General features: G+C 38.4%; 1 protein-coding gene across 1 annotated transcript in view; it reads right to left on the reverse strand.

The window, feature by feature from the left end:
* Positions 1–15934, reverse strand: part of LOC135467096 (visual system homeobox 2-like) — a 28073-nt gene that overhangs the window by 3618 nt on the left and 8521 nt on the right. The window contains exons 2-3 of the mRNA XM_064744857.1: positions 12033–12117; positions 8559–8682 (exon numbers count right to left, since the gene is read on the reverse strand). Of these exons, the coding sequence (XP_064600927.1) occupies positions 8559–8682; positions 12033–12117 (209 nt within the window). The remainder of the gene's footprint in view (positions 1–8558; positions 8683–12032; positions 12118–15934) is intronic.

Here is a 15934-nt window from a genome sequence, read left to right on the forward strand (position 1 = left end):
AGCAGGAAAGAGAGAGAGAGAAAAAATACAAGGAGCCGTTGGTAGTCCGATGAGGGAGCTGTGAGCCAGGACACGGGAGTTTACAAGGTTCAGCTTTAATTATCTGGTAATAACATCGTTTGATTCTAATGGAATACCTATTATAATGCCTAACCCGAGTAGCTTTAATACCATTAAACAAACGGAAAACTAGCCTAACGATCAGCACTGGAGATTCACTGCTGTTTAATTGAGGCTCGCCCGCTGGCCCCAGACCTAGTGCCAGTCTTTCCAACTGTCAAACGTCCGGTGGCCGTTTAGTGTTAATTCCGCCCCGATCATGCCCTAATGGCAGTAATACATCCGGGCTTCAATCCAACCATCAGCGAGCCCTGAAAGGTAGTTATTTATTGGAAATAAGAGCTGTTTCCTTGTCACTGTGTGTATCAATCACAAGCATGCTGCAGACTGACTTTAATGGCCCTCTCATTACACTCCCATCTCCTTTATCCTTTGATTTCGACGTCTTAATACCCGGGCCCTGTCCTTATACCTGTTTGGACGGCGGGAAGGGTCGGGTTTACAACAGCATCAAAGATGGATAGATTCACACGGTGTAATGGAGAAGTCTTCGAAAAAGTCGAAAAGCTTGCCCACATAACTTTTTGTCTTTTTGATTACTTGAGTTTGGGATGTAAAACGCTTTATGTTGGTTTAGAATGAAACTGGAAACCCTTAAAAATACACTGGTAAATAAATGTATGGCCACACAACGCACGATGGATGGCTAGGTACTTTCTTGAAACATTTTTTTTTCAGAATAAAAATCCGACAGAAAAATATATATATAAAAAGGTAAGTGAAATGGCCACACATAGGCTGTATGCGCAATGGGTTACCATGTTCATAAAAATGGCGACTCGGGTTCAAGCTGGATAGATCATTGTTCTCTTGCAATACATAAGTAGTGCGATACCAGCGTTGCTGTTACCAACAATCTGTCATTGCAAATGCATTAAGAGAGCGATAAATAATAGACAGATTGAGTCAAAATTATTAACTCAGGGAAGGTTCGTTTATGATTGTCACACTGTCGTGGCTGCTTTGCTTTAAATGTTCCACCCACATACCCTTTAGCTGACTTTTAACACTGTCGACTACTAAACCCACGTCAGGTTAACAGTGTGTGAATGTATGTATGTATGTATGTACGTATGTATGTATGTATGTATGCTTGGGGTTTAACATCGTACTTAACAATTTATCAGTCATATGACGCCAGGGAGTCATTAGATATGTGTACATAAAATGTGCTTTCTTTTTGCACGGCGAAAGTGCTGCCGCCACTGAAATAGCACGCCGAAGACACCAGACATGACACCCCAGTCAGTCACATTATACTGACACCGGGCAACCCAGTCATGTTTCCTTGCTCTAACATCTCAGTGCTGAGCGTCAAGCGAGACAGCAGCAAGTATACCATATTTAAAGTCGTTGGTATGACCCGACCCGGGTTTGATCCAGTGCGTATTACTCGAATATCACGTGGAGCCAACTGCTATGGTTGTAGAGAAATATACATATTGGCGCACTTTTACCTATGCAGCAACCAAACAGTACCCGGATGACCCTTGTCAGGTTTGAACGGGATTATTCAGAGGTTTAAGGCTGCGTACAGATTCAGATAAATTCTACTGGTTTATCTGCATTACTCATCGGTAGCCCTACCTGTACTAATTACTCCCGTAATACATTACCGCGATCGCGTCACTGTTCGGTAAAGATAAGATATGTAACTACTGGAACAGATTACCAGTTAACTTTTGATTGATTAACTGACGGTGCTGATTTGAGGTATTGGAAATGATGAATGGTAAAATGATGAATCTAGTGTAATCTTTTGTATATATACATATAAAAAAGTGTCAGGAAATAACAGGTAAGTAGGCCTACGTCTATTAGCTATTCAACTGAGTGAGAAATCATAGGTTAACAGTGTTTTTATACGATACGAATAGACAGGCCCTATAACGATATTACACACTTTCGTCTTATCTTCAATATGACGAATTACACCGCCTGTCATCCTGAATTTAGCGTCGTTGCGACTGTGAAATTACACATCATAAAACATAGCCTGGAAATTACCGGAAAGATCGTATTATCAATGCCGTAATACTGTGGTATAAGGACCCATCAGCACATACCTCTTGCAATGAACTGTTTGAATTATCAATCATCGCAGTAATATGAGACGTTTCCTCATCAATGACATCGTGTATACTGTTTTTGTTTTTCTTTGTGGTGGTCGTTTACACTTTATACAAGGCCATGCATTGTGGGCTTTAATTTTTTTCTAACATCGTCACATTTCAAATTCCTTTTTTACTAACGTCATTGCCGCCATTTTACAAATTTCGCTGTCGTTTGCCAATGTCACACAAACCCTCTTCGTCGTCAGCATTCCCTTCGTTTATATATAATATTGTAGATATCTTCTTTACTGTTATTGTTAGAATATATAAACACTACTATCATATAATAGAGGAGTTTTGAGTTGGAATTCTTTATCCTCAAAGATGAAAAAAAGATGAAATTGATGCACTGTTCACCTGCCTCACCCTTTTCCAGAGGCATAAATGTCAGTTCATTCCTGTAGGAACTTTTCAAGTTCATAAACATTCAGGTTCTCAATTCTCTCCATCATTAGGCTGCTCTAAAGTACTTTTAATGACACTTTTTTTCAGAAGACCAGGTTATAGTGAGTGTGATCAAAAATAGGTGCCTAACATTTCTACAGGTCACATGATACAGTTAGACTTATTCTACCTTCATCGATGAAAGAGTTATCCTTTATAGCTTGTTATTGCTTTAACATCGTCATTTCCTTGTGTGCGGCGACAATATGCATGTATAATATTTAACCCATCACCAACAATTTAGCTTTTTAATTATGTTTTTTAATAATGTTGACATTCATCAGTTCACTCATAAACATTATGTTTTATAATCGCTTTTAGCAATGTTGCCGTCTAAGTTGTTCCAGCTGCCATGCAAGCACCGAGAACAGTATCTGTCATCTTGACAAGTATACTTGTTTTATCTGCAGTACTGGATGTTGACATCATCCATGTTGAAACTCTGGTCCTCGCATATCTATAGTCATGAATTCAAACTATCGTTCGACTATTGCATCGGTATGGATGAAAAACGCGCACAAGTCCAGCAAAGGAAGATGTTTTTCGACCTTTTTTGTGTTTATTGTATGCTTTTATGTTCCCTTTATTCCTTTTCACGCAAAGTAAACCCGATTCGAATATCATATAATTTCATATTTGGGGGCGGGGGGGTGGGGGGGAATGAGCAAGAGCATTCTTCCCTGAATACTTTAAAGTTCATGTCGATCTTACAGATCCAGCCGATCTCTATACACTCGTGTAAATAAAGACTTCATGGAGCCGTGCTAGTCAGTAGGTATATATGGACGTACCGGTTCACAAAATGATGGGGATTATCCACGGCAGAGATACTGAGCGCAGGTCAGGCCTGATGCGGAGGATGAGTGAAGAAATGCCAAAGTTGAGCTATGATGACAAGAGTTAAGGTTATTAACGATGATTTGAAAACTAGGATGAAATATCACCGATAGAGTGTTAGCGGAGAGGGCTTGTAAATTTATATTGGGAGGCGGAGTTGGTTTAAGCGTGACCAAAGCGAGCTTGTGAACGTGCATGACAGGCGGGAGGCAATCAGCAGAATGTGCGATGAGACGATGAGATAATCTGCCGCTAGGAAACACGATTAGAGTCTAATTGAAAAATTACCCTAATGCTAAAGACGACATTTGGACAACAAATCTATTAATCGAAATCACATTTTGTTCGCAGAAGTCACTGTGGGTTCTGGCTAATCGATCAGGGGAGAGGCCATGGTAAATAGCGGGCGGCTCGAAAGGGTCGGCCAGCCGGGGACAGCTCGCTGGCGTATCACATACATTTCTCCCATGAGATCGATTTGGGAATTAATAACGGGTAATTGCCAGAGTGATGTATTCTTATAGTGTAGTTTGACCAGAAATTAATTTCCAAGTGTGTACAAACATTTTAAGCCGCATCTCTCATCCATTATTAATTCTTTGATCGCCGCCTGTACTGTCATCGAGGGCCTCTGGGCTTTGGTGTGGTTTGTCCACCCAGGAGCTCAACGACAGCTTGTCGGCCCGCCAGATACCGCTTGTCTCCGGCGACGGCCGTGAACTTCGACCTGCAACCGCTTCCAAACTCAATCGCCTTGATTACACTGGGGTTATCATTTCACCCGCCGGCAATGGACGAGTCTATAGCTCTTTTGTTTCACGAGTGCCCTTACACCATGATACACCTTTTAGCCACCTATTCGTGATGATCGGAACGGCGGAAATTCGCGCTACACTTTACACGTATCTATCACAAACGGTTACATTAAACCCTGACGGTTTGGAGGAGAGATTCATCAAGGAAACACGCGCCAGCAGTTATAAAAGTAAACATTATTAGCTGGATGAAAACGCCGCTCTCGCGCTCCCCATTAAACACAGCCATTATTGGCCGTTACGTGAGAGATGGACAGGGGTAATTGGAAAACTGCCGAGCACTGTCCACACAATCGCTGTCAGCCTTTGAACAAAACCAGTGTAGCATGACAGGAAAACAGGGAAAATGTTTCTAAAGCTTTATTACATTTTCGCATTTCCTATCAAGAACAAAAAAAGTTCCGGTTGCCAGTTGACTGTGAGACTGAGGTTCTCTTTGGGAATTGCCTCTGTACGCAATGTAAAACAGCGCATGAATATTTTACCGTGACTTGGCTCACCTTCCTCTCTGATACAATAGGCTTTGCACAGCGCAGCCCTGAGCAGTAACCGATAATCTCATTAACTCTTTAATTACCAATTACTTTGTTCCCAGTATCTATTACAGTGGCCGTTAGTAGCGGTGTCCTATTTCGCCGTCCGTTCCCGCTCTATTACCGTTATGTCTGTTTTAATTGTAGTCGTGACCCGCTACCGTTACATCTAATTAATGATTAACTGGCGGTTTTAACATATACCGGATATCCTTGCCAATTAAAATCGATCCGGTGTAAAAGACACAGGTATAACGAGCCAATTTCCGAGACTATCGTCGGATTTCCTTTGTTCATTTGACACGTGTAAGAAGGACACGCAAAGCTTGTCGGAAACGCTTGTAAGACAGCGAGGTCCGATATGCCTATAGGGTTTGCCAGAAGCAAAATCATCATCATCCTGCTACGTTATTTCAAAAAAAGGATACCTTATTAAAGTAATCCGATAATTTCTCCGCTTTTTCAGATGACCACATCATGTCACTTGTCACACTCAAGGTACCGTCGTAGACAGACCTGTACCACACCGATTCATCAAAAGCGGTTCTCGTGTCAGCCTCATGGCGACCTTACAGCCTTAGCAGTGCCTATGTATAACAGATCTGGATCGCGTGTGGTCATTGTATAGAAATGGTGAGTAGGACAAAAGGAACAAAACCACAAGATGACCCAACTGGGCCCGGTCTGACCTGGGCACGACTCCCACACATACAGCCAAAATGGTCAATGCGCTCTTTTGCCCGGGGTCATGGTGTTAAAAAGTTTACTGGCATAAGGCCATAATTATAAGAGATCGCCACCAGAGCTATGGGTGGTGAATTACCTACACCGGACAAACGACCACCCCGATTAATTAAGAAAAAGTATCGATGCGAGCCAATCTAAAGCACTTTTTAATTCACACGGCTACTGTTCTGTTCAAGACCACCGCGTCCCCAAGGGCTTTGTTCAACTGACATGTCACAAGCAGGCATTCTAAACTACGTCACCTCTGACCCGCAAATGTACCTTAATAAGCAAGTAAAGTGGCCACTGCTTAACTGCTAAATATCCAGCGTTTTACTTTTCTAATGACAGACGAACTATCTTGATTAAGTTACCCTTTGGCAAGTTTATTCCATTCTTCCAGGGCCGGCTGCATTAGGTTTTTCTCAGAAATAAATAAGTATAATGCGTATCACAGCAAAAGATATGCATTCATTTCCATCATTTTCAATATAAAATTAATCTATATAAACTTAAAATGACATTTTTGTTTTGTTTGCAATGCCAAACATTTTTTTAATCAAGAAAAGCTTGCGTATCACCGCTTTTCCTTTTTCCTTCACAGATCACATGTATAGATAAATAACGACGGCCGATGCAGTTTACAAAGGTCATATATTTTTAAAGACATATGTACCCAGACACCGTCTACATGAAACCTTCTGTCTCTCATACATTAACATTATTCACCTTATAAGCATATCTGGATATTTACGTCCTTTTTTAGATAATTGTATATGATTTTTAACACGGTATCAGTTTTGGATACCCTGGTGCATGTTAATCTGTGACCAGCGTATACCGTACTATATGCCCCAGAACTATTCGTAGCCATTCTTGCATCGTGCTATAGGTTATAAAGCCTATTGATTGACCTGGATTTACATTTTCAATTCCGTTTCACTTAAAAGACTGATCTTCAAATGCTCATTCTGGAGATTCCTAGACTGAGATACCCTATATACAGATTGTCTCATTAGAGCATGCGGGCAATTAAATACATCTTCAAACAGTTCCAGTTCCTACACTGAAACAATTAATCTGTTAGAAAAATCTGTTGTCTGATTGATGCTAGAATGTATTCTGCTATTGAAACAAATTATTCTGTTAGATATAAGACACATAAACTATTAATTCAACATAAAGATTCTATTAGACGAAAAGAATTAAATTGAACTGAATATGACAGAATATTATCTTATGATTACAGGATACTAGTACATTCTACTATCACTCAGAGAACAGAAATTCTGTTAAAATGAAGAGATTAATTTTTGGAGTGTAAAGGTCGTATAAAATCCAGATCAAAATTTTGCTATATACATATACAGTACAGAACAAGACCTTCTTATCTACAGCAAAGCTTTCCCTTATCTATAAAGACTGATATAACACCTATTTCTCAGCTTAAAGGCCTTTCATGTGTGTATAGACCTGTTTATAGCCATCCACTCCCCAAGCAAATCCGCAGCACTAACCTCCCACACAAGATCCATTGCAAGGTAACTGATATCTGTTTTCTTATCTTAATTGGCTCAGAACAGACTTGTTATTTTAACGACAGCTGCTAAAATCAACGGCGAATACATTTTAAACTTCGGTCAACACGTATGGCTTTTCCATCGATAAAAAGCCAAGCTACAATCGTCTGTCTTGGAGAGTGCTACGGTCACTGACCTTGAGTTCTACTTCTACATGTACTTCTCGTTGAGTTCGTGTAAAGTACATTGTATCGAGAAACACCTGCCACATCAAGGCCATTACAAAATTAGACAATGACTTTAATGTATATGGTTTATTTGTTGATGGAGAACCATCAAATAAAATATACCAGTATATCACCAAAGTCAGTGTCACCATGATTAAAAACAGAACATAATGATCGATGTGCAGTCATAAGCTTCAACGCAAGCCCATTTCAAAAATGCACCCCACAATCAAGAACAAGAAGGGCACGATACCCAACAACAAACTACAACAACGCTGCCCCCCTAAAGAGCTGCATGCTCGTCTCAGCTTACATTTTGAAAATGAAACCAAGCTTTTAAACTTTATAATATTCCCATCAGTCGTGTGAAATTTATGACGACTTTTAATCTTCTAAATGTAAGGGATAAAATGCCCTATTCAAACGTAGTCTGTGAACCATTCACGTTATTCAACGATACCTTCAAATGCAAGATCTCGGATCATTCAGGCATAGTCTACAGCAGTGATACCAGGGGCCTATTCAACACACACAGTTTCTGACTTAAGTCAAAATTTAAAACCCTGCCACAGTGGTTAGTATTTGGTGATGGAACTTGATATTTTGATAAATTTGTCTTAAGATAACATTGTTGAGGTGGTCAAAATTTACAGAGCCCAATAATAAACTCTAAAATCGTATTTCAAGTTTTGACTTAAGTTAAAGTTAGCTTTGTGGAATCGGCCCCATGCATATATCACCCCGTGCATATATCACCTCACTATACAGTGTGTGTAAAATGAGCCCATGTGAAAGTCGTATAGGCTGTATGCTTTCATTTCTTTTGCTAAAAATTCAACCCTAAAAATGCTAACATGTGAACACCCCAAATCAAAGGCTTTGTTACATATACAGAACAACAGCGTTTCATTGTTCTAAGTGATTTCATAATCTACTTTCAAAAAATGAAATGTACGAATTCTCTTTCCTCAATCGTCAAAAAAATGTCTAAGGTTCTATAGCTCAACATTTCGTTCGCCGAGTTTAATGTACATAAACCTGCATAAAAAATATAATCTTTTCCACATGAAAATTATTGTTTTTCTGCATCTCTAAGCTCCCATCAATAATGGCCATATACACTTCGATTCCTGTGCCCCGTCACCTGCAACGTCCCTTCTAACGAAGAACACAGAATATAACGGTCATTTTCACACCTGAACAGGTAGCGTTACAAGCTTACCTGTATCCTGTCCTCAGGTAGATCTGTCTTTAGGGACAACATCTCACGAGCATACACATCTGGGTAATGTGCCTCCTTGAAGGCCTTTTCTAGTTCTTCTAGCTGATAGCTGGTAAATATTGTTCTGGAATTAAATAATGATGTAACTAATTACCGTCATACTTACACATACTTTACACATATATATTTTCAACTTACACATAATTTACACATATAAACCTTCAACTTACACATAATTTACACATATATACCTTCAACTTACACATACTTTATACATATATACCTTCAACTTACACATTCTTTACACAAGTATATACCTTCAACTTACACATACATTACACATATATACCTTCAAATTACACATAATTTACACATATATACCTTCAACTCACACATACTTTACACATATATACCTTCAACTTACACATAAGTAGTATGAAAAGAAAACAGCAAGTTAAGGATGACGATGGAAGTATACACTTTTGTTTCATTGTTATTTTAAACTGTCTTTCACTGGTGTCCTTTATTTAAAATTTATATTGCAGGATGAAAGCAAAATACTTTAGCCATCATCTTAATTGTGTAACAATCTGATAAATGAAAAAAAAAACAATCTAGATTCTATTTTTAAGGCTCGTTTGAGTGCAAAAAGAAGGTTCGCGTAGGTTTAACTGAACGTTTTCGGGACATGTCAATAGAATCTGGCTTTCCGATTAAGAAGTAGTTACAATCCAAGTCTACAGAAAATTTTAAATGTACCCGTTGCTTATTACCGCTTGTATAGTTGCTATTATTGGGGATAAAATGGGACAAAATTTATGGGGATAAAGAAATATGCACCCAGAACACGAACAAGAAGGACGAGAACCAAATCACTGTTCCTTTGTATTATCTCTGAGAACAATGTGGTTTATGGCAAAAGTAAAATTTAATATTCTCTCGCTTTTGCCTGTAATGGCAGCGTGGCGAAGCTATCACGGTGAAAAACGCGCGTGCCCCGGTGGCGTTACCACAGCAACAAAAGCGTCCTCTAGTTGGCGCGTGGTCAGACGATGAAATATTTCACACGAGCAGTCTCTTCAACTTTTGTCAGTCGTGACCCGGAAGGACATAATTAATCTCGATAGAATTAATTAAAAACGCTGTAAGAGGATGAACTGTTTGTTGAAGATGATGTCGGCCGTTTGAATAATAAGCCGACTGCGCTATAACGGCATTAGAACAAGTTACAGGCAGTTCAACAAGCTGTAGGATTATCGTTATTCGCGGCCATGTTTTTACGAGGACTATTTCCTGTATTCGTCCGCGTATACTCATCTCCATCATCGACCAGCCAATCTTTCTAGTTCGAAAGGCTGCTTTTTACATTTAATTATCCGCATGTTGATTTAATAAATTGAACATGAAGCAGTGGAGAAGCGACCGGCCATAACGTGATGGATGTCCATGGCCGCCTCCATTCGCACCGGGTAATCGGCCATGAGACAGACCTAAGCTGGCTGCCGGTCGTCCATGCTTTATCCACCGACTCTAATAAATTCATATCTTTTGTGATCATTCCCCCGGTGGCGGGCGCTAATCCAATACTTCTAGCTATTGTCCCCAAACAATCACTTCGTGTTCTACCGATTCTATTTGGGTGGAAAATTAGTTCCTCTAATCTAAACGAGGAAATTTGAAATCAAACCCTTTTGGCCCCGACGTTCATTGTCTTTAAAATACTTCTCGGATGATTCCGTTACAATATGACTAGTATATAACGGTTCTTAATAATGCGACGACGGATGTAATTCGTCTTCTTCAGCTGTACTGCATTCCCTACACAATGAAGACCTTACTAACGAAAGATAAATTGACAAGCATTTATAGGTGAAGAAGAGCCATTTTCAGTGAATCACAAAGCAAAGAATTTACATCGCAAAGTTAGTTTTTTGTTACACCAACCAGTTTTACATTATACCTATTCATATCTTCAAATGTATTTCCTATATAGGGGACATCGTTTTTAATTAACTGCTACTATTTTAGTAATTGCACGTACAACGTTTCTATACAAATTTTTGTTTTTCATTTATTCATTTAAAAAATAATTATTATTTAAAACTCAATTCAAAATTATAAATTCTTTCAGTTTGTCAGGCATATATATTTTTAAAATTTATTTTTAAATACATTTGCAGACAACACTTACTGTGTTTGTGACTTTGTGTGTTTAAGCGTACGGATTAACCATCCCGTCTGTAATTAGTATAGTATACAGTATGAACTTACATGGCCTTGTGTTGAAAATGTGTATAGGCTATGCCAACTATAAATGTACTTCAAACTACATTATATGTGCCTTATCAACATTTAAATATTAATAACAGACAAAATCTTAATTGGTCTGTATGCAGAGCCGTAGGGGATATCTAAAGTGTGTCCACATGCTTAGATAACAGTTATATCCAGATAAAACTATGTGGTTAAAAGGGAATAGGGTTGGGTGAGGACAATGTACCGTGCTATTAAGAGACCTGAACTCCTATCCCTGGAGATGCCCGGATGTAATTAGTTAAATGAAAGTGTCCCGGAGACGGTGTGTGGAAGCGGTTGATGCGTACGGCCGGCACAAGATAGCAGTAACCGATCATAATGTGAATTTAATATTTATACAACTTACATTGATAAAACTCGTCTGTCGAATCAATAATCTAGACACAACAATGTATGCACAGAAACAAGAATATATTTTGGCAAATGTGTTTTGAAACAGCCACTTATATCATATTTACCCCTATACGTAGAACGGTTTTGAAAAAAATAAAGTGGATAAATCATATAAAGTTATTATGATAACATATACGAGATTTTATTTCAAATAGACTGACACGTGTATACTGATGCGTAATAATGATCTCTTTTTTTTCCAGAAATTTACCTGATAAAAGGGAAGATTGGTTAAATGACAATAGTCGTGTCAGCTTGGGAAAATATCGATATTGTGAGTAGATATTCATCGATTGGTTAAGTGTAGTTACTTTTAAATCCTGGCCATATACAATAAAAATCTAATATATAACGCCCATGGAAATCAAACCTTCAGCGAAAACCTAATGGGATAATTTAGTTTTACGCAAGTTTCGGAGTTCAGGTTGGAAGTTGAATTTTCAGATGTTGAAAACATGTAACGAGAAACATCTTTCTGTTCTCCTGTTTACTTTGGCCAAATTAATGTATTTTTCACCAAAACTGGACATATAAGGCAGCACATTACAAATTTGGGTTCCCACATTGAATTTAATTTCCATGTTTACATGGAAGTTCCTATATAACCTTTTGATTCAATATAAATTCTGTATAAAGTTAATGTCATGAGAATCTAAATTTTTGTATGCTGCCTTATGTCTCCACGTTGTGATCAAAATTGAGACAGTTTTGCTTGTTGTTGTAATTTTTTTCGTAATCTATATATATATATATATATATATGTACCTGTGCCTTCGCTTCTTCTTTTTCTTCTTCCCACCTCCTGCTCGTGCAACAATGTCCGACTTTTCACAAAAATCCGTAACCGAACCTGCACAAAAAGACAAGAAAAACATCAACAGATGCCCATCACTTTCTCCTTGGTGTCTAATTTATCGTATACGTTCAAATGTGTATTATTCAATTTTTTTCATGAATCGGAATTTTATGTAATGCTATATTCAATGGAGCTTTTGCAGTTCTGTTTTAATGATTGAATCTGAGTAGAAACTTTTCTTGTTATCATCAATTTTGACGTATAAATATAGTGGAAAATAAAAATAATGATGATTATCTACAAATTGTTTTTCCCATATCATGCAAATGCAGGTAATAAATGTATTTGGATTTTCAAGCCACTTTGGGCTGCATTAAATATTCACTGATGATTTAATGATATTCACAGAATTTTGAACCATGCTATATATATAGTATCTATATACATGGTACTTTGCGTTGTGTGCATGGGAATAAGGAAAGTTTGAATCTGTGTCATTGTGAGTTGTGGCAATGTTTCTTATCAAATCCTATATAAATGTGTTTCAAACAGCTATACTGCATATGCAGTATGATAAACATAAATGGCGGTATAAAAATATGGATTCAGATCGATGTGTGTTTTCTGTGGTTCATGCTTTGCCCCATTTTAGCGACCTACATGCTATGAAGCTACTAGCAATAAAATGACTGACGTCACTACGGACTGGCCACCTGAAGCAGGTGTTTTCTCAGTGGGAACAATCACACTTAAATAGATCCCAGCGAAAGTAGGACTCACTAGAGCCGTACCTGGTCTAAATTAACTTGATTAGTGCTAACAATGACCAATGGTCATCAGAGGCTATTCACATCGACCTCTGGTCAAGAGCGTGTCCGGTCGTCCTCTGGGCTCTTTACACACGCTCGTGCGCATGACCAGTCCGGTGTCGCACAGAATAGACATTTCAGCCTCCCGATACACAAGAGATCCTTGGCAAAATAATCGACAGCTGTTTCTTACAGTTGGGAATTAAAGAGCGCCAGAATTATACACCCGTCTTAGTTGTGGTTAACATTTTGGAAATGATAAACTTGGAAACTAATAGCTAAGTTTTACCAAGTTGATTAAACTGTTTTTATGAGAGAGAGAAGAACAGATGTTTAAGGATATATTGTTGGAAAATATTAGTATACAGAAACTCTACTGGTACTTTGTTCATTAATGCAATAGCATAGTATAGCTGTATATTCTTGGTCTATCCGCCTTTCACATGGAATAAGTGGAAATTCATCATAGCTAAATCCTCATGTCAATCTAAGTAAAAATGCTCAGGTTAATGGCAAATGTGGCAATTTATTCATTATGACGGGCAAACATGAAAGCCTTTTTGGAACCGCTTGCCAATTATAAAGATACATAAGCTTGAGTAAAAACTAGCAGGGAAAAAAGAGATAAACAGAACAGCCGGTGCTTCGTCTCTGTCATCTTCTAAGGGCCAGCGATAAGCTTCTTCAGGATATAGGCCGAGACAGACGAGGATTTTGATGAACTACAATGAGTCGAGAGCTGTCTGTAATCTTCAGGTATTTAAAAAGGCTGGGTTATGAAATATAGCGTGCATAATGACGCAAGGGAAACCGGTCGCTTCTTCTTTGTGCCCGTCTGTCTGTTTTTAACTAAGTACCTTATCATTTTTGTGATGTAGTCAATTTGTTGGCTCTTAAATTGGGATAACTGTCCGTGAGAGGTTGTCTTGGTGATTGAATTGGGAGATGTGTAGAAGCTTTCTGATTAACTGTTCAGATAATGCAGACTGGACCTTGACTCAAATGATTGATACGAACCAGGGAACGGGATGCTTGCGAGCACTGGTCTGGTGCCCAGAGTTCAGTAAAGCCCATTACGTGCTAAATCTTACAAGCGGGGCGTGTAGTGCCCGCTAAGCTGGTCCCAATCCCGATAATCCCGTAATGGTGGTAGCAGGATTGGCCAGCGAACCGAAGAAGCTAGGGTGTCATGGCACCGCGTCGCTGGCAACCGTCCAGCAAGACCTAACCTCTATCAGGGTCACATTTGCAGACTGATTGGAAACCATTTAGACAAAAGCTGGTCATAGTTTTGATAAAAAAAGCTGGAAGAGGAAACAGTAGCTTTGAGCTAAGGCTCTGGATGCGGTGTGGCATGGTGGTTGGAGAATTAGCAAGCCAGTTTTCAGCGCGAGAGGACAGAAGATAGGATTATCGTGATCCAAGAATCCGCGGGCCAAAGTGATTGCCAGTGTGGCGTGTAACAGAATTACCCAAACTGGCTTGCCCCTAAAATAGCGTAATTGATAAAGGGGACTTTAGCCTCTTTTGATACGGTTAGTCGCCAGAATGTACAATTCCTTGTGTTAAGAAGCCTTGTACTTCCGTGAAAGAAAATGTTCGGGACATCATGCATGGGTGAAGGGACATGGCTAAACATGTTCTACTTCAGTCATACAGACCCTGGCGTCAAAGACCAGAACTCCGCAAACACTGAGTCGCTTCCAAGCGAGCTTGACACGAAACACCTCTATAACCAGAGCGTAAAGGACTCGCGTGTGCAATCGGATTTACATGTGTTCCACTACAACTACAGCTTTTAATTACCATTATCTGATTGAGTCTTAATGTCTTTCCCAGTGATTCATGGACAAAACATTTAATCGTTGTAATACCAAGATTCAGTTTTTCTTCTTTGTCGCCTCTTCTATAAATGCATCCATTACGCATCTTGCTTGTTATTACACAAAAATTAAATTGGTAATCCAAATAATATGGTTAGGTAATACTGTAAAACCGCCCATCACATTGAGTCCTTGCATGTTTTGGTTCTATGAAAAAAAAATAATGACAAATCTTTGAGATAAAACTTTAATCATTTTAATACCAGAATATGTTTTTTCTTATTTTTTTCGTACAAAAGCCCACCTAAAGAAAGCCATTATGTCCGGTGCTTTGTTCACTAGATTCAATACTTGAGTTTTCTGGCATTAAATAACCATATCAGTTGTAAAGTTATGTAATATTGGTGTTTAACTAAACCGTTATTAGCACTGATTATGATTCATGCAACGACCTTCTAGCTTTGATTATATATGTACCCTAAAAAAATATTTTGTTAAACTTAACACAAAATCTTATGTCTGAGTGATGCTAGAATGCAATCTGTTATTACAGAAGAATATTCTGTTCATTATAGCACACATATTCTATTAATTCAACGGAGAGGTTGTATTAGACTAACAGGACTGTGTTGAATATGACGCAGTACCATCCTAGAATAACACAATACATTTTACAATCACTTAGACAACAGACTTTCTGTTAAAATTAACAGATTCTTTTTTTAGTGTACGTATAGAAACGTGCTTTACAGTTCACAAGTGAGACTTGTATATGGGTGTCTCAGTCATATAGATAAATTGGACTTGGACTTGGATCTGTGCCGTAAACATAGGGAACTTCTATTGACTTCATTAATTTACTGTGGTTGCCATTTTAAACACATTTATATATAAATGGGACTGTATGTCAGCTGGAATTCAATGCGGTGGTACCCGAATTGAAACTGATACCGTAATAACCAGAAACCCAAACATGTCCATCAAGATTAAACTAGTTGACGTGTTCATGATGATTAAGCCTCTTTGAATATCTATACTGTATAACTTCCATCAGTTTTGCAGAAGTGCCTATATATATCTCTATAATATGAATAATAATATTATGAATAAATGTAGCCTTGTTTATATTCGCTACTCTTATCTAAATGGAGAAAATTGAAAATGTTGTGCCATTTTGTAAACAAGTCAAGATTTTAATTTTGATGAGTTTTAGAGTTTTGTCTCTGAGAAAATGCTAGA

Source organism: Liolophura sinensis, chromosome 6 (assembly GCF_032854445.1).
Source record: "Liolophura sinensis isolate JHLJ2023 chromosome 6, CUHK_Ljap_v2, whole genome shotgun sequence".
Taxonomy (NCBI): Eukaryota; Metazoa; Mollusca; class Polyplacophora; order Chitonida; family Chitonidae; genus Liolophura; species Liolophura sinensis.